The 12,015-nt window shown below is 42.7% G+C and overlaps 1 protein-coding gene and 1 pseudogene across 1 annotated transcript; both read right to left on the bottom strand.

Annotated features, from left to right (window-relative positions):
- Nucleotides 1-836: 836 nt before the first annotated feature.
- LOC144366302 (E3 ubiquitin-protein ligase TRIM31 pseudogene) lies at nt 837-1,756 on the bottom strand (annotated as a pseudogene).
- Nucleotides 1,757-2,301: 545 nt separating this feature from the next.
- Nucleotides 2,302-11,542, bottom strand: Trim31 (tripartite motif containing 31). Its single transcript, XM_040282243.2, has 7 exons — nt 11,129-11,542; nt 10,425-10,520; nt 9,446-9,676; nt 7,389-7,411; nt 6,747-6,862; nt 4,534-4,608; nt 2,302-2,537 (listed from the first exon to the last, which is right to left on the bottom strand). The coding sequence occupies exons 1-7, from the start codon at nt 11,540-11,542 to the stop codon at nt 2,302-2,304; spliced, it is 1,191 nt and encodes a 396-aa protein (XP_040138177.2).
- Between the last annotated feature and the right edge of the window lie 473 nt (nt 11,543-12,015).

Genomic DNA, 12,015 nt, shown 5'->3' with positions numbered 1-12,015 from the left:
TCCTGCAAATTTTCCAAATTGGAAGTTTCAGACTGTGTCTTCTGAATCTCTTGTTACTCAGATCTAAATCTGATGAGTTTCAAATTAGTTTTAGTTCTTCTTTATGGACATAGCTAAGAAATACTACTAACTATGTAGACAGTTAGATTCATTTAATCTCATTTAATTTTTTATAATGATGTAAAATATTTACATTATGTCAAATATACAAAATGACACACACTTGTGCTGAGGATGTGGCTTAGTGAGTTCAGTAAAGGCTGGCAAGCATAAGGCCCTGGGTTTGAAATATTTAGAAAAGACTAATTTCCACCTAATTTTACCCTCCCTCATAGGTAATTTGAATTAGGTTTTGATTTATCCTTCTCTTTAAAAAGAAAATAAATATAAGGAAAAATGTATATTAATACCCCCCCTTATGTGACATTTAACATACTATATGTATGGTTACCCACTTAATTTTTTCACTTAACAATATATCTTGGAGGTCATCCCATATTACAACACAAATAGTCCTCATTTGCAAATTGGTGTTAAAGAGGATCTGGCTGAGTCTTCTGAAGAGACAAAGCCCAACATGGTGGTTTTCAGACCTCAGGAAAGGATGAGGTCTGGACCAGCAAAGGCTGCATTCAGAGTTACTTGTGCAGGTGTGTGCAGCAGGAAAAATGAGGTGGAGGAAAAGAAGGGAGCAGCTCAGGTCAGCTTCTGCATCTTAGTCTCAACTAGGGTTCAAATGCTTTCTCACTTCAGCTTTTTTTAACCATCACTTGTTGAGGGGCATTTGAGTTGCTTCCAATCTTGTTCTATTACAAAAAGTGTTGCAACGGATAGTCTTATGTATAGTCTTTTGGTGTATTTGAGTCTTTCTTCTTGATTCAGACATAGAAAGGGGAAGGGGAACCTGAGAGAAAAATGGAAAATTTTAAATGGGGTCAGAATATCAGAATGTTTGGAAAGGGCTCCAGGAAGCCTAGCTTCAATGGGACTAGCTGCAGCGCATCCCAAAATGGGGAGTTAGAAGGGAAGAGATGGAGAGAAAGGAAAGGGAACAACTCTAGGGATTCAGGGAGATTCGGGTGCCAGGGTACAGGAGCTGGAAAAAGGGGAAGATCTGCCCAGCGAAGGAGGCGTGAAAGGTATAGATGTGCTTGCTTGTGGTGCTGTCAAAGAAGACGATCTTCCCGCGTGCGTGGTCCACGAAGATGCCCACTTTCTTCGGATGGATGGGGAGGTTCTCCCGGGTACCACCATCGGTGAGCGCCTCGCACCCAAGGCTTGTGATGCGCAGCGTCCAGAGGCCTGCCAAGGGCTCCACAAGCAGACAACCGCGTCTTGACACTAGCTCCGAGGCCACGCCCACCAGACAGCCCCCGCGTTCCCTCCCTTGAAGCTCCGCCTCCCACGCCTGGCAGCCAGAAGTAATGCCTGGAGAGCCCAGTACACAACGAAAAGGGTAGAAGCACTCGGGGTTGGCGGGCTCCTCCGACCTGCGCGGGAAGTGGAGGGCCAGAGTTACTGTCTTTAGATCCTGGGAAAGGATGAGGTCTGGGTGGGCCGAGGCTGTATCCAGTGTCACAGGGGCTGTGGGAAAATGAGGAGAAAGAGGGAGAGTCAAGTTGTTCAACCCCAAATTCTGAACTTCCCCAGATGCAGCTGGAAATAGGTTTCCTCTCCCCAGGCACAACCCTAGCCATAGGAGAAGTCCTAGGCCTATCTCCCCCTTAAAGTCCATCCCTGATTTCATCATGTGCTGTTCTGTGGGTGCAGAGGGGAGCTCCCTGCTGCTGATGGTGGTGGGATCATTTCAACAATCAAAGATGAGAGATCATCTCTTCCTTCCTCGTTTCCCGTGGTCCCTGATTGAGGCTAGTATGAGATGTTGAGGCTCAGACTTTAATGAGCTTAAGTAATTTTTCCAAAGTGAAGTCCCTCAAACACAAGAATGAAGGCTCATGGGGAGGGTTAGGATCTTGACCCAAGCAGGCCTTACTCATCTTTGGCCTTGTGCCTGAACTACTGCCACTCAAACAGTTTAAAAAGAGGAGCGGCGGGGTAGTCAGGGAGGGAATCAGAGGGAGACAGTGGTAGGGACTACGTTTATCCTCTAGGAGGCACCATAGCCAAAGTGATAGGAGAAGCCAAGAATGAGGCTAGAGCTCCAAGGGTCCAAGGTTGCCTTTTCCTTTCGTTTCATTAAAGAACGCGTTCATCCTTCTCCAGCCTTCACCACCACCCGCATCTTCCCTGTCAGTAGCCCAGGCCTCTCCCCGACTTTCCACTCCCTCGACGCGACTCTGCTCAACCAGGGACCATGATCGCCTTCAACCACTCACTCAGCACCACTTTGAACCGTTCAGTAATCTCAGCGCTAAAGCTCCCCGCTCCGTTTTCAGGAACTTCAACATAAGTCTCCCTGCTTCCGGCCAGAAGTGATGCTGAAGGGGCGGCTTCCCCAGCAAAGGGAGCCCCAAATAAGGCGTGGGTTGGAGTTCGGGGGTAGGGATTAGATGGCCCCGGCTTAATTGTTTCGTCCCCTTTGAGGAAGAAGGAGAAGGAAAATAGAAAAGATGTCAGTAAGCGTCAGCAATGAATTTCCATCGCCAATTGTGCGGCTGAGTTCTACCTACAGCAGGAGGGACCTAGGCTAAATTCAAGAAACAGGTTAGGGGCAAACGGATCGGGGGGCCCAGTATTTCCTGTAATTCGGAAAGTAGAGAAGACTCATGAGATGCTGTCTGCCACCCATATTTGCCCATGCAATATGTGGCACCTGGTATATTCAAGAACTATAGATTCCACAGCACGCCATCCCCCAATCTCTTTTTAAGGTGTCTCTAAACCCCTCTTTCTGTTGTTTTCCTATTCTCCTATTTGAGTAGTGGGGAGTTTCTGCTGATTTGTAATCTCAATCTCAGGTAGGTACTGAAAGCATTGATTCATTCCACCTAGTTCTGACAGGAGAGGGTGGCCTGCATGTTAGGAAATTTCAGTGTATTCTGGGTCAGTTCAGTGTATTCCCGATGCTGGGTGGAAAGAGCATTTCCTCCAGTAGACTTGGAGGTCCTCTCACTACTCCACAGGAAAATCCCAGGGTTTTGAGTAGACTCCTAGTTAGAAAAGATGACTCTGGATTATTTTTCTCTAAAAGACACCCTAGAAATTAGGGAGAGAAAACAAAAAAGTTTTTTGAGGCACTAGGAATGGAATCCAGGGTTTTTCACATACCATGCCAGCCAAGCACTCTACCACTGAGCCATGTACCCAGACCCAAATTTAGTTTTAATAACCAGAAACTGCATATTAAAAACAAATACAAATAGTCAACTGGGGGTAGTGGTGCAAATCTGTAATAGTCCCAGCAACCAAGGAAGATGAGGCAGGGGAATTGTAAGTTTGAGGACTGGCAACTCAGTAAGACCCCATCTCAAAACAAAAGATAAAAAGGGATGGGTATGTAGCTCAGTGGTTGAGCACCCCAGGCTTCAATCCTCCGTACCACAACAACAGTCAGTGGTTCTCAGTGAACACCATCCCCGACCCAAGGGGATGACAGACAGAAGGAGGCTTCCCTACTGGTCCATAATGCTAGAACTTGGGATGTTGAACACTCATCAGGGTACAAGTCAGGGAACACAGCAATCACTCACCCTCTTCAAAGGTCAGTATCTCCTCTTGTGGAATGCTGGTAGAATAGAATCTCTAAATCCTGCTGACTTTGGAATGAATAGTGTCATTTCTGGCTTTGGAGAAGTGAATTCTTTTTATATATATAAATATATATTTATTTTTTTAGTTGTAGTTGGACACAATACCTTTATTTTATTTACTTTTATGTAGTGCTGAGGAACGAACCCAGGCCTCACACTTGCTAGGCAAGTGCTCTACCTCTGAGCCACAACCCCAGTTCATGAATTCTTATTCTATTTCACTTAAAATCACATGGCCCAAGAAACCTAGCTCTCTTCTCTGGAATTCCAGGGAGCTTCATTGTAAATTGCAGGTAATAACATCTACCTTGGGGGATAGTTGTAGGGTTTGCAATCTTGGAAATGGGATGCTCAGAACATAGTGGGTCTTTAAGAAATGATAAATCTAGTGTTACCATCAGGTTGGCAGAACCATTTCTACTGATTTCAGTACAAGCTGTTATGACAATGATTCTCCATCTCTGAATTATTCTAACATCACATCCATAGTAGTTTGCCCAGAAACCTAGGCCCAGCAGGTCAGCTAATACTACAAAGAGACGCCTCCTCTGCTTCCTTGTCTCACTTTTTTTTTTCTCTGCCTCTAAGCAATGAAGAATCCTAAATTTTAGAAGTATTCAAAAGTAATAGAAATACTTCTAAAATTTAGGATTGTCACTATGCTGTGAATTACCTAAGTTTAAATAAATAAAACATATGAATCTGTTCTTCTCAATTGGTTCAATTAGCATTCACCCAGGAAGCCTTTTTGAACCCAAAGAGAGAGTTCTTCCCCTTTACATTTCTCACTTGCCCCAAATGACAGGAAGCAGCCATCACTTACAGTTCTGCTTGTTTTTTTCATTCATGCCTTTGAGGAATCTGTTTTTATCTTTCTTCCCATTAGCCTGGAGGTTATCTAGGGGTAGAAAATGCAAAGAAATGGAGTTGAGGGAGGTGAAACAGGAAGCAGGACTACACAGCTTGGCACTGACTTGAAATTTGAGATGCTTGGGACAAGTGGGAGATGGATTTCTCTCTCATATTCTGGTTTTTAAATTTTAAATTTTATTTTTGGACTGAAAATTGAAGCTAGGGGCTGAGTTACATCCTCAGACCTTTTATTTATTTATTTTTATTTTGAGACAGGTTTTCCCTAAATTGCTGGGGTTGGCCTTTGATCCTCCTGCCTCACCCTCCCCAGTTGCTAGGATTATCATCATGTGTAACCACACCCAGCTTGTCTCTCAAATTCTTAGTGAACCAAGAAGATACTAAAATATAGAAGTGTCCTTTGTGCTTCCGTGCAGTGATTCTTTAGCCCAGCACTATCCAGGAGAAACACAGTAGAAGCCACAAATATGAACCACTTAATTTTAAATTTTCTAATAGTCATATTAAAAAAGTAAATGAAATTGGTGAAATTAATTTTAAAGTATGTTTCATTTAACTCAGTATTTTCAAAATGTTGTCATTTTAACATATAGAATAAAAATGTATTGCTAGCTGAGTACCTATAGTCCCAGCTATTCAGGAAGCCAAGGTAGGTGGATCACTTGAGTTCACAAATTTGAAACCAGCCTGGGCAACAAAGTGAGACCCTGTCTCAATTAAAAAACTATTGTAGAGCTAGGGATATAGCTCAGTTGGTTGAGTGCCTGCCAAGCATGTACAAGACCTCGGGTTCAATCCCCAGCACCATAAATTTTATACACACACACACACACACACACACACACACACATATTCTACATTCTAGATTCTTTTTTTTTTTTTTGAGACAGAGTCTTGCTTAGTTGCTGAGGCTGACCTCAAACTTGGATCTTCCTGTCTCCATTTCCTAGGAAACTAGGATTACAGGCATGTGCCATTGCACCAGCTTACATTTTATTTTCATACCAAGTCTTCAGAAATTGGTATGCATTCTAAACCTGTAGCGCATTCGGACAAGCTACATTTCAGAGCTGACAACACATCCTGAAGTAAATGTGGATGGAATGTCGACTTTTGTGATAGTTCTAAGTAGAGGACTCTTATATTAAAACTATCTTTACTCCCAGCTTAGACAACACAGTTTTGCAAGGAAGGGAGTCTTTACTGATGCCAAACCTGCTTCCCTGTTGCAAACCCAGATAAGATTTTTTCCTTTCTTCTTTCCTTCCTTTCTCCCTCCTTTCCCCATTCTCTCTCCCCCCCCCCTCTCTCTCTTTCGTACCAGGGATTGAACCAGGGACTCTTAACCAGTGAGCCACATCCCCAGCCCTTTTTATTTATTTTGAGACAGAGTCTTAATAAGTTGCTTAGGGCCTCACTAGGTTGTTGAGGCTGGCCTTGGGCTTATGATCTTCCTGCCTCAGTCCCCTGAGTTCTGAAATTAAAGACATGTACCACCATGCCCTGCCCAGGCAAGTTTAAAAAAAAATTTTAAAAATTTTAGTTGTAGATGGACATAATACTTTTATATTATTTATTTATGTGGTGCTGAGGATCAAACCCAGAGCCCTACGAACGTGAGGAAAGCACTCTACTACTGAGCCACAATTCTAGCCCTAGACAAGGTTTTGAAGAATATTTGACAAACTATCTAAAGTCCAAGTTGTTCACTTGGTGTTCTGGATGATTTCTGTTTCCTCAGGAGGGAGGAAAAAGGATTTTCCCAAAATGTCAATGACTTTTAATTGAGATTCACTTCTGTACTCAGGAAGAACCACTGGGTTGTAGATCTCACAGTCCCTGCTTGAAGTCTTGGGAAAGTAGTATCCTGTCTCCTCTCTGGTCCCCCAGAAATAGTCACTTACGGTTTAAGTCAAAGCCCCTTCTAGTGGCTGTCATGAGTCCGGGAGGCAAATAAATAACATACTATGAAGATAGAGTTAGAATTGCCTGAAAGGAAGCATAGCAATACTTGGAAACTGCCCAACAGAGATCCTAGCATTTGAAGGTCCCACTAATTATTATTGGCACGTAAGAGTTACAGTTCAGCTTCTGTGGGGGCAGGGTGATGGGGAGAGAATCCCCAGAGGCAGGTGACTGAAGGGGTGACAGCCAGTTCCATACCTTCGAATTTCTTCATGTTCTCTATGATGGAGTCATGTCTTGATTTTGCTTCACTGAGTTTTTTCTCCAGGTGTGGAGGAATCAGGGTTGAATTGAGAAATTGAAATTCTTCACTCCTATGAAGTCGTGGCAGGTGATGGTGAGATCAGAGGATGGGATGTGGGGGAGGGAGGACCTAGTGACATGCATAAGAGGAGATGGAGGCCTGGCTGGTGTGAGTCAGGGGGTAGTGAGCTGTGAGTCAGGGGCCAGGGCTAGAGCTACAGAGCTGGAAAGAGGTGGGGCTTGAGGAAATATGAAAACGAAGGTGGGAGTTGGAGACAGAGGAGAGACCAGAACAGGGGCAGGGAAATATAGTAGGGGACCCAGGAGCCACCTAGTTGAGCAAGGGGGCATACAGAAGGTGCCAGAAAATAGGAGAATCTGTGCTGAAGAACTAGGAAGTTGACAAAAAGCTTCTTTTTCTTTTTTTTTTTTTTTAAACCAACCAACCCTATGCTAAGGCTCAGGCATTCCCCATCTTCAACCTAAATAGTTGACTGCAAAATTAGAGTGGAGATATTTGGGAGGGAAAAATGTTGAGTGTGTTTGAATATATGTTGAGTACTATATGCATGATGCATGCGGGTTGGCCCATCGTACCTGTGCAGGATAACTCTGATGTCCTAGAAGAGAAAGAGAGCACAGCTTTAGTGTGTAGCTGACCACAGGGCCAAAGTGAAGCTTCACACCCTGCTAGAGATGGAGTGAGAAACCTTCCAATTCCCTCACTCTTCCCATCTGCCCTGGAGGACTACTCCAAGAAGCACCTCATATATCAGTAGACAAGAAAGTGGTTAGACTGAGTGAAGATGAGGAGAAGAAACACTGAGATTCTGAGAATTAATTTTGTCTCTGATACTAAACCAAGGACAGGAGAGAGGCTGGAATGGCTTTGCATAATCTTTTCCTTTCTCTTTGTGTGGGTTGGGGGTGGGGTGGGGGATGGGGAAGAGAGAATTAGAGAAAGAGAGGGTGAGTGTGTGTGAGAGAGATTTCTTGAAAGAAAGAAAGAAAAACTTATAGGCAAAGGAGATGAATTCAGGTGTGATCATCTCATCTAATTTTGTGCATCACCCTGACCTACGCTGTCCAATATGGTAGCCACTGCACAGCCACTTATGGCTATTAACACTTGAAACAAGGCTAGTGTGACAATAAGCCACATTTTTAACTTAACTGAATTTTCACTAATTAAAATTTAAATTAAAAACTGAAGCAGGAGTAAAATTCTCTTTCCATGGAACACAACTTTATTGATTTGGTAGGATTACATTTTATTTCAACAACTGACAATTTAGCCTCTGAACTGAGATGTACTAAAGGTGCAAAATATATATTAGAAGTCAAAAACTCAGTACCCACCCACCCCCCAGAAAATTCCCAGAATGTAATACCTCAAAAATATGGAGAAAGGGGCTGGTGCTATAGCTCAGTGGCCGAGTGCTTGCCTAGCATGCATGAGGCACTGGGTTCAATCCTCAGCACCACATAAAAATAAACAAATAAAATAAAGGCATTCTGTCCATCTAAACTACAAAAATTTTTAAAAAATATGGAGAACAGGACAAAATAACTTTTAGACATTGAGTTAACTAAATATTTTCTTAAAATTTATTTCATTAGTTTCTTTTTTACCTTTTTAATGTGGTTACTAGAAAAATTTAAGTTAGATACATGTCTTGCAGTGCATTTTTAAATCACATTATATAGTTCACATTATATTTTAAATTACACATGTGACCCACATTATACTGCTAAATTATATATGTGGCTTACATGTCTGTGCTAGAGGTAATAAGATTGGGGTAAATGCGAATAAAAACTACACTGAGATTTTATCTTACCCAACTTAGAATGTCAGCCATCAAGAATATAAACAATAATAAATTATGGCAAGTATGTGGAGAAAAAGGAACACTTTTACATTATTGGTAAGACTGTAAATAAATACAACCAGTATTTAAATCAGTATGGAGGTTCCTCAAAAGACTAGGAATAGAACAACAACATTACCCAGCTATCTCACTGCTTGAAGTCTATCCTAAAGCATAAAAGACTTCATATTATAATCATATATGCATAGTCATATTTATAGCAGTATAATCATGTTCACCTAACTATGAAAACAGAGTAGGTGCTCATCAATGAATGAATGGATGAAGAAAATATGGTATATATATGCATGATGGAGTATTATTCAACCATAAAAAATGAAATTGTTTCATTTGAAGGAAATAGATGGAACTTGAGAATATCATGTTAAGCAAAATAAGCCAAACTTGAAAGTCAAGGTTCATATGTTTTCTCTCACATGTGCAAGCAAGAGAAGGAAAAGGAAAAGAAATGTTGTATGGGGAGGATCTCATGAAAACTGAAGGGAGATCAGTAGAATTAAGAAAAGAGATCAGAAGAAGGGAAGAGGGGAAGGAAAGAGAAATACTGGAGAATAATATTGGCCAAATTACATTGTTATATTGTGTGCATGCATGAATATGTACAATGAATCCCACCATTATGTACAACTATAATTTACCAAAAAAGAAAAAAAAAAGATGATTGGGGCAATCTCTCGTATTCTGTCAGGTGATCCATGCTCTGACTTGAGACCAGGGATAGACTGCTACCTGTCCACAGTTCTGCCCCCAAAGGACTCTCACCTCCAGCAGCTGACTAGGAAGCATTTGCTGCCTGACCTTCAAGGAATCAATGAGCTTCTTGAGGGTGGTCAGCTGCAACTCCATTGAAGCCATGAAGAGTTTCTTCTGCTCTGTCCCCTCCTGCTCCAGCCAATGGAGCCGGGACAGGAGGAAATTCTTCTCTTCCTCAAGGACCTGCTGCAGGTGTCTGAATTCCCCAAGGATCTTTATCCTCTCAAAATTTACATGGTTCTGGTGGCAAGACAAAGGGACACAGAGATGAGAGGGTAGCCTCCAATATCTGCCCAGGCCACTGTATTCAATTTTAAGTGTATTAAGTTTATACTAAGTGCCAGAGCAGAACCGTGTACTGTGACAGACCTGTAGGAAAGGAGAGGTGAGAAGAATGAACTTTAAAAGCACTTCCTATGTTCTTTGTTTTAGGCTAAGTTATGTTTCATCATTTTCACCTTTAAGGACCTCAGTGTCTAAAACTCACATTTTCAGAAGGCTGTCAGGTTATAATCACATAATTTTTCCTTGGACATGACAACAAAACAAGACACCTAAAAGTGTTGGGTGATACCACAGTCTCTCATTTCGAACTTGAGAATCAGTCTCTTGTTAGTCATGGCCTCCTTAGGCAGAGCTTAGTTAAAAGCCAGTATTTCTGATTTTAAGACCAGTGAAGGTTTTCTTTTTACCAACTGTGGGGCCGGTGTCAGAGGCAAGCTGCCTACCTGCTCTGTGAAAGCAAGGTGGGTCACCCAGCTGCTGCACCCTGGCAGGTCAAGTTCTTAGAGGAGAGGGCGTGAACACACCTAGCCCGCAGGTCACATTCTCTGTCCCCACCCAGGGCTGCTCCTCCTATACACTGTCTCTTTCTGCCCCAGTTTTTGTCACAGAACCTTTTTTTGGAGAGTGAGAATAATAAAGAGTTTAGGATCTTCCACAGAGATGTTTCTGTTTCCAGGGACCATGGGATAGAGTTTTTCCTTACCATAAAATCATTGATCTTCCATTCACCTTGCTCCTTCTTTTGTACTATCTCCTTCTCTGTTTGCTGCAAGATCTCAATCTGAGATTGAATCTTCACCTGTGGGGAGGGGGTCCTTTTTGTAGGTTGTGCCTGAGTTCTCTTCTCATTAAATCCCTCTGAGTCTCTCAGAGGAGCAGGTATGATTGACTCTCCAGGGAGTCCTAATGTAATTATTAATAGCACCCCCACACACACACACTTTCTTTCTCAAGCTGGGAAAAGATGGAGCCTTAGTGACTGACCTAAGAGAGAAAAATGTTATTTATGACTAATTAGAATTAATATTTGCAGGATGCTTTGGCATCATCAAAGAACTCCCACAAACTTGCCCTGATTTGCCTTATCAACAATTTTAAGACACAGGTTTTGTTTGGATCATTTGAAACTTGAGGCACCTGAGGCTGGGAGAGGTAAAGAGTTTCCTTGAAGGTTATAAGGATACACAGGAGTCAGAACTTGAGCCCAAACCTTCTGAGCCAGAATTCAAGTCCTGTCCAGTCTTCATGGTGCATTGCATTGGGCAGGCATCCCCCACCATGGCTGACTGAATTGCCCACTTAAGAGCAAAGGGTGGTACAAACCACTTGGAAGAGGTAACAGTTTACAGATCCCCACTAACGTCCTCTTCTGATGTGGGGAGCAGAGAAGGGCCCCCAGATGCCTACCTGATATTTCTGGGCAGCTTCTTCTATCAAACTGTGATTATGCGTTCTGTGGTCCTCGGATTCACAACACATCACACAGAGGAAATTCCCACTGTGCTCACAGAAGTAATAGAGCTTCTCTCCATGCCTCTGACATTTCAGCTCGTCCCTTTCTGGTTGCTCCTCAGAAGCACTCATAGCTTGGATTTTCTTCACCAGATTTACCAACAGCCAGTTGGGCCTGAATGTTTTGTTCATAGAACTGTTGCAGAGGGGACATTTGAAAAAACTGCCTGATGCTTCCCCAATCCGTGTGATGCATCTGTTGCAGAAATTGTGTCCACAGTCTATGGTGACAGGGTCCTGCAGAAAGTCTGTGCAGATGGGGCAGATTACTTCCTCCTGCAGTTGGCTGGAAAACTGTTGGCTGGCCATGAGTGAAGAGAAGGCTGCTTCAGGTGTTGAAAGTCTGGAAGTCTGCTATGGACACTGGCTCTAGTAATGGAGAAGGAAAGAGAGGAGGTGCGGGTCGAAGAGACTATCAATTCAAAGGATGGGGAGGGAGGAAACAAAGAGGGAGAGAAAAGTAAATGAATGATAGAAAAGAGTAAAAATTCAAATGTCGGGAATATTATAAAGAGAGGAAAACAGAACTATCCTACCTGGCTACCTCTTAAGAACAAATGGATATTGTGAATGTATCTAGGCTGCTTTTGAAATGAGATAACTTTGAACTAATTAAGGATATGTTTCAAAGGCAGTTAATTGAGACCAGAAGGACTAGGCACCAAAGTCCACACAGGAAGTACTTCCCATCAGCTGTGAAGGGACCTGAGGAGGGGCTGAGTGAAGCCCGCAATGCTTTGGGCATTCCTTGTAAGCCAAGCCCAAACTTGGGGAGAGCACAT

The sequence above is a fragment of the Ictidomys tridecemlineatus genome, chromosome 8 (assembly GCF_052094955.1).
Source record: "Ictidomys tridecemlineatus isolate mIctTri1 chromosome 8, mIctTri1.hap1, whole genome shotgun sequence".
In the NCBI taxonomy this organism is placed as follows: Eukaryota; Metazoa; Chordata; class Mammalia; order Rodentia; family Sciuridae; genus Ictidomys; species Ictidomys tridecemlineatus.
The sequence above is the reverse complement of the archived record's forward strand: the minus strand, read 5'-3'. Positions and strand labels throughout refer to the sequence as shown.

Excerpts from the sequence above, each read along its gene's own strand:
- Trim31 (XM_040282243.2), bottom strand. The coding sequence starts at position 11,542 with ATGGCCAGCCAACAGTTTTCCAGCCAACTGCAGGAGGAAGTAATCTGC. Across the intron at positions 10,521-11,128 it reads AAGCTGCCCAGAAATATCAG|GTGAAGATTCAATCTCAGAT; the intron begins GTAGGCATCTGG and ends CCCTCCCCACAG. Across the intron at positions 4,609-6,746 it reads GAACATGAAGAAATTCGAAG|ATAACCTCCAGGCTAATGGG; the intron begins GTATGGAACTGG and ends TTCTACCCCTAG.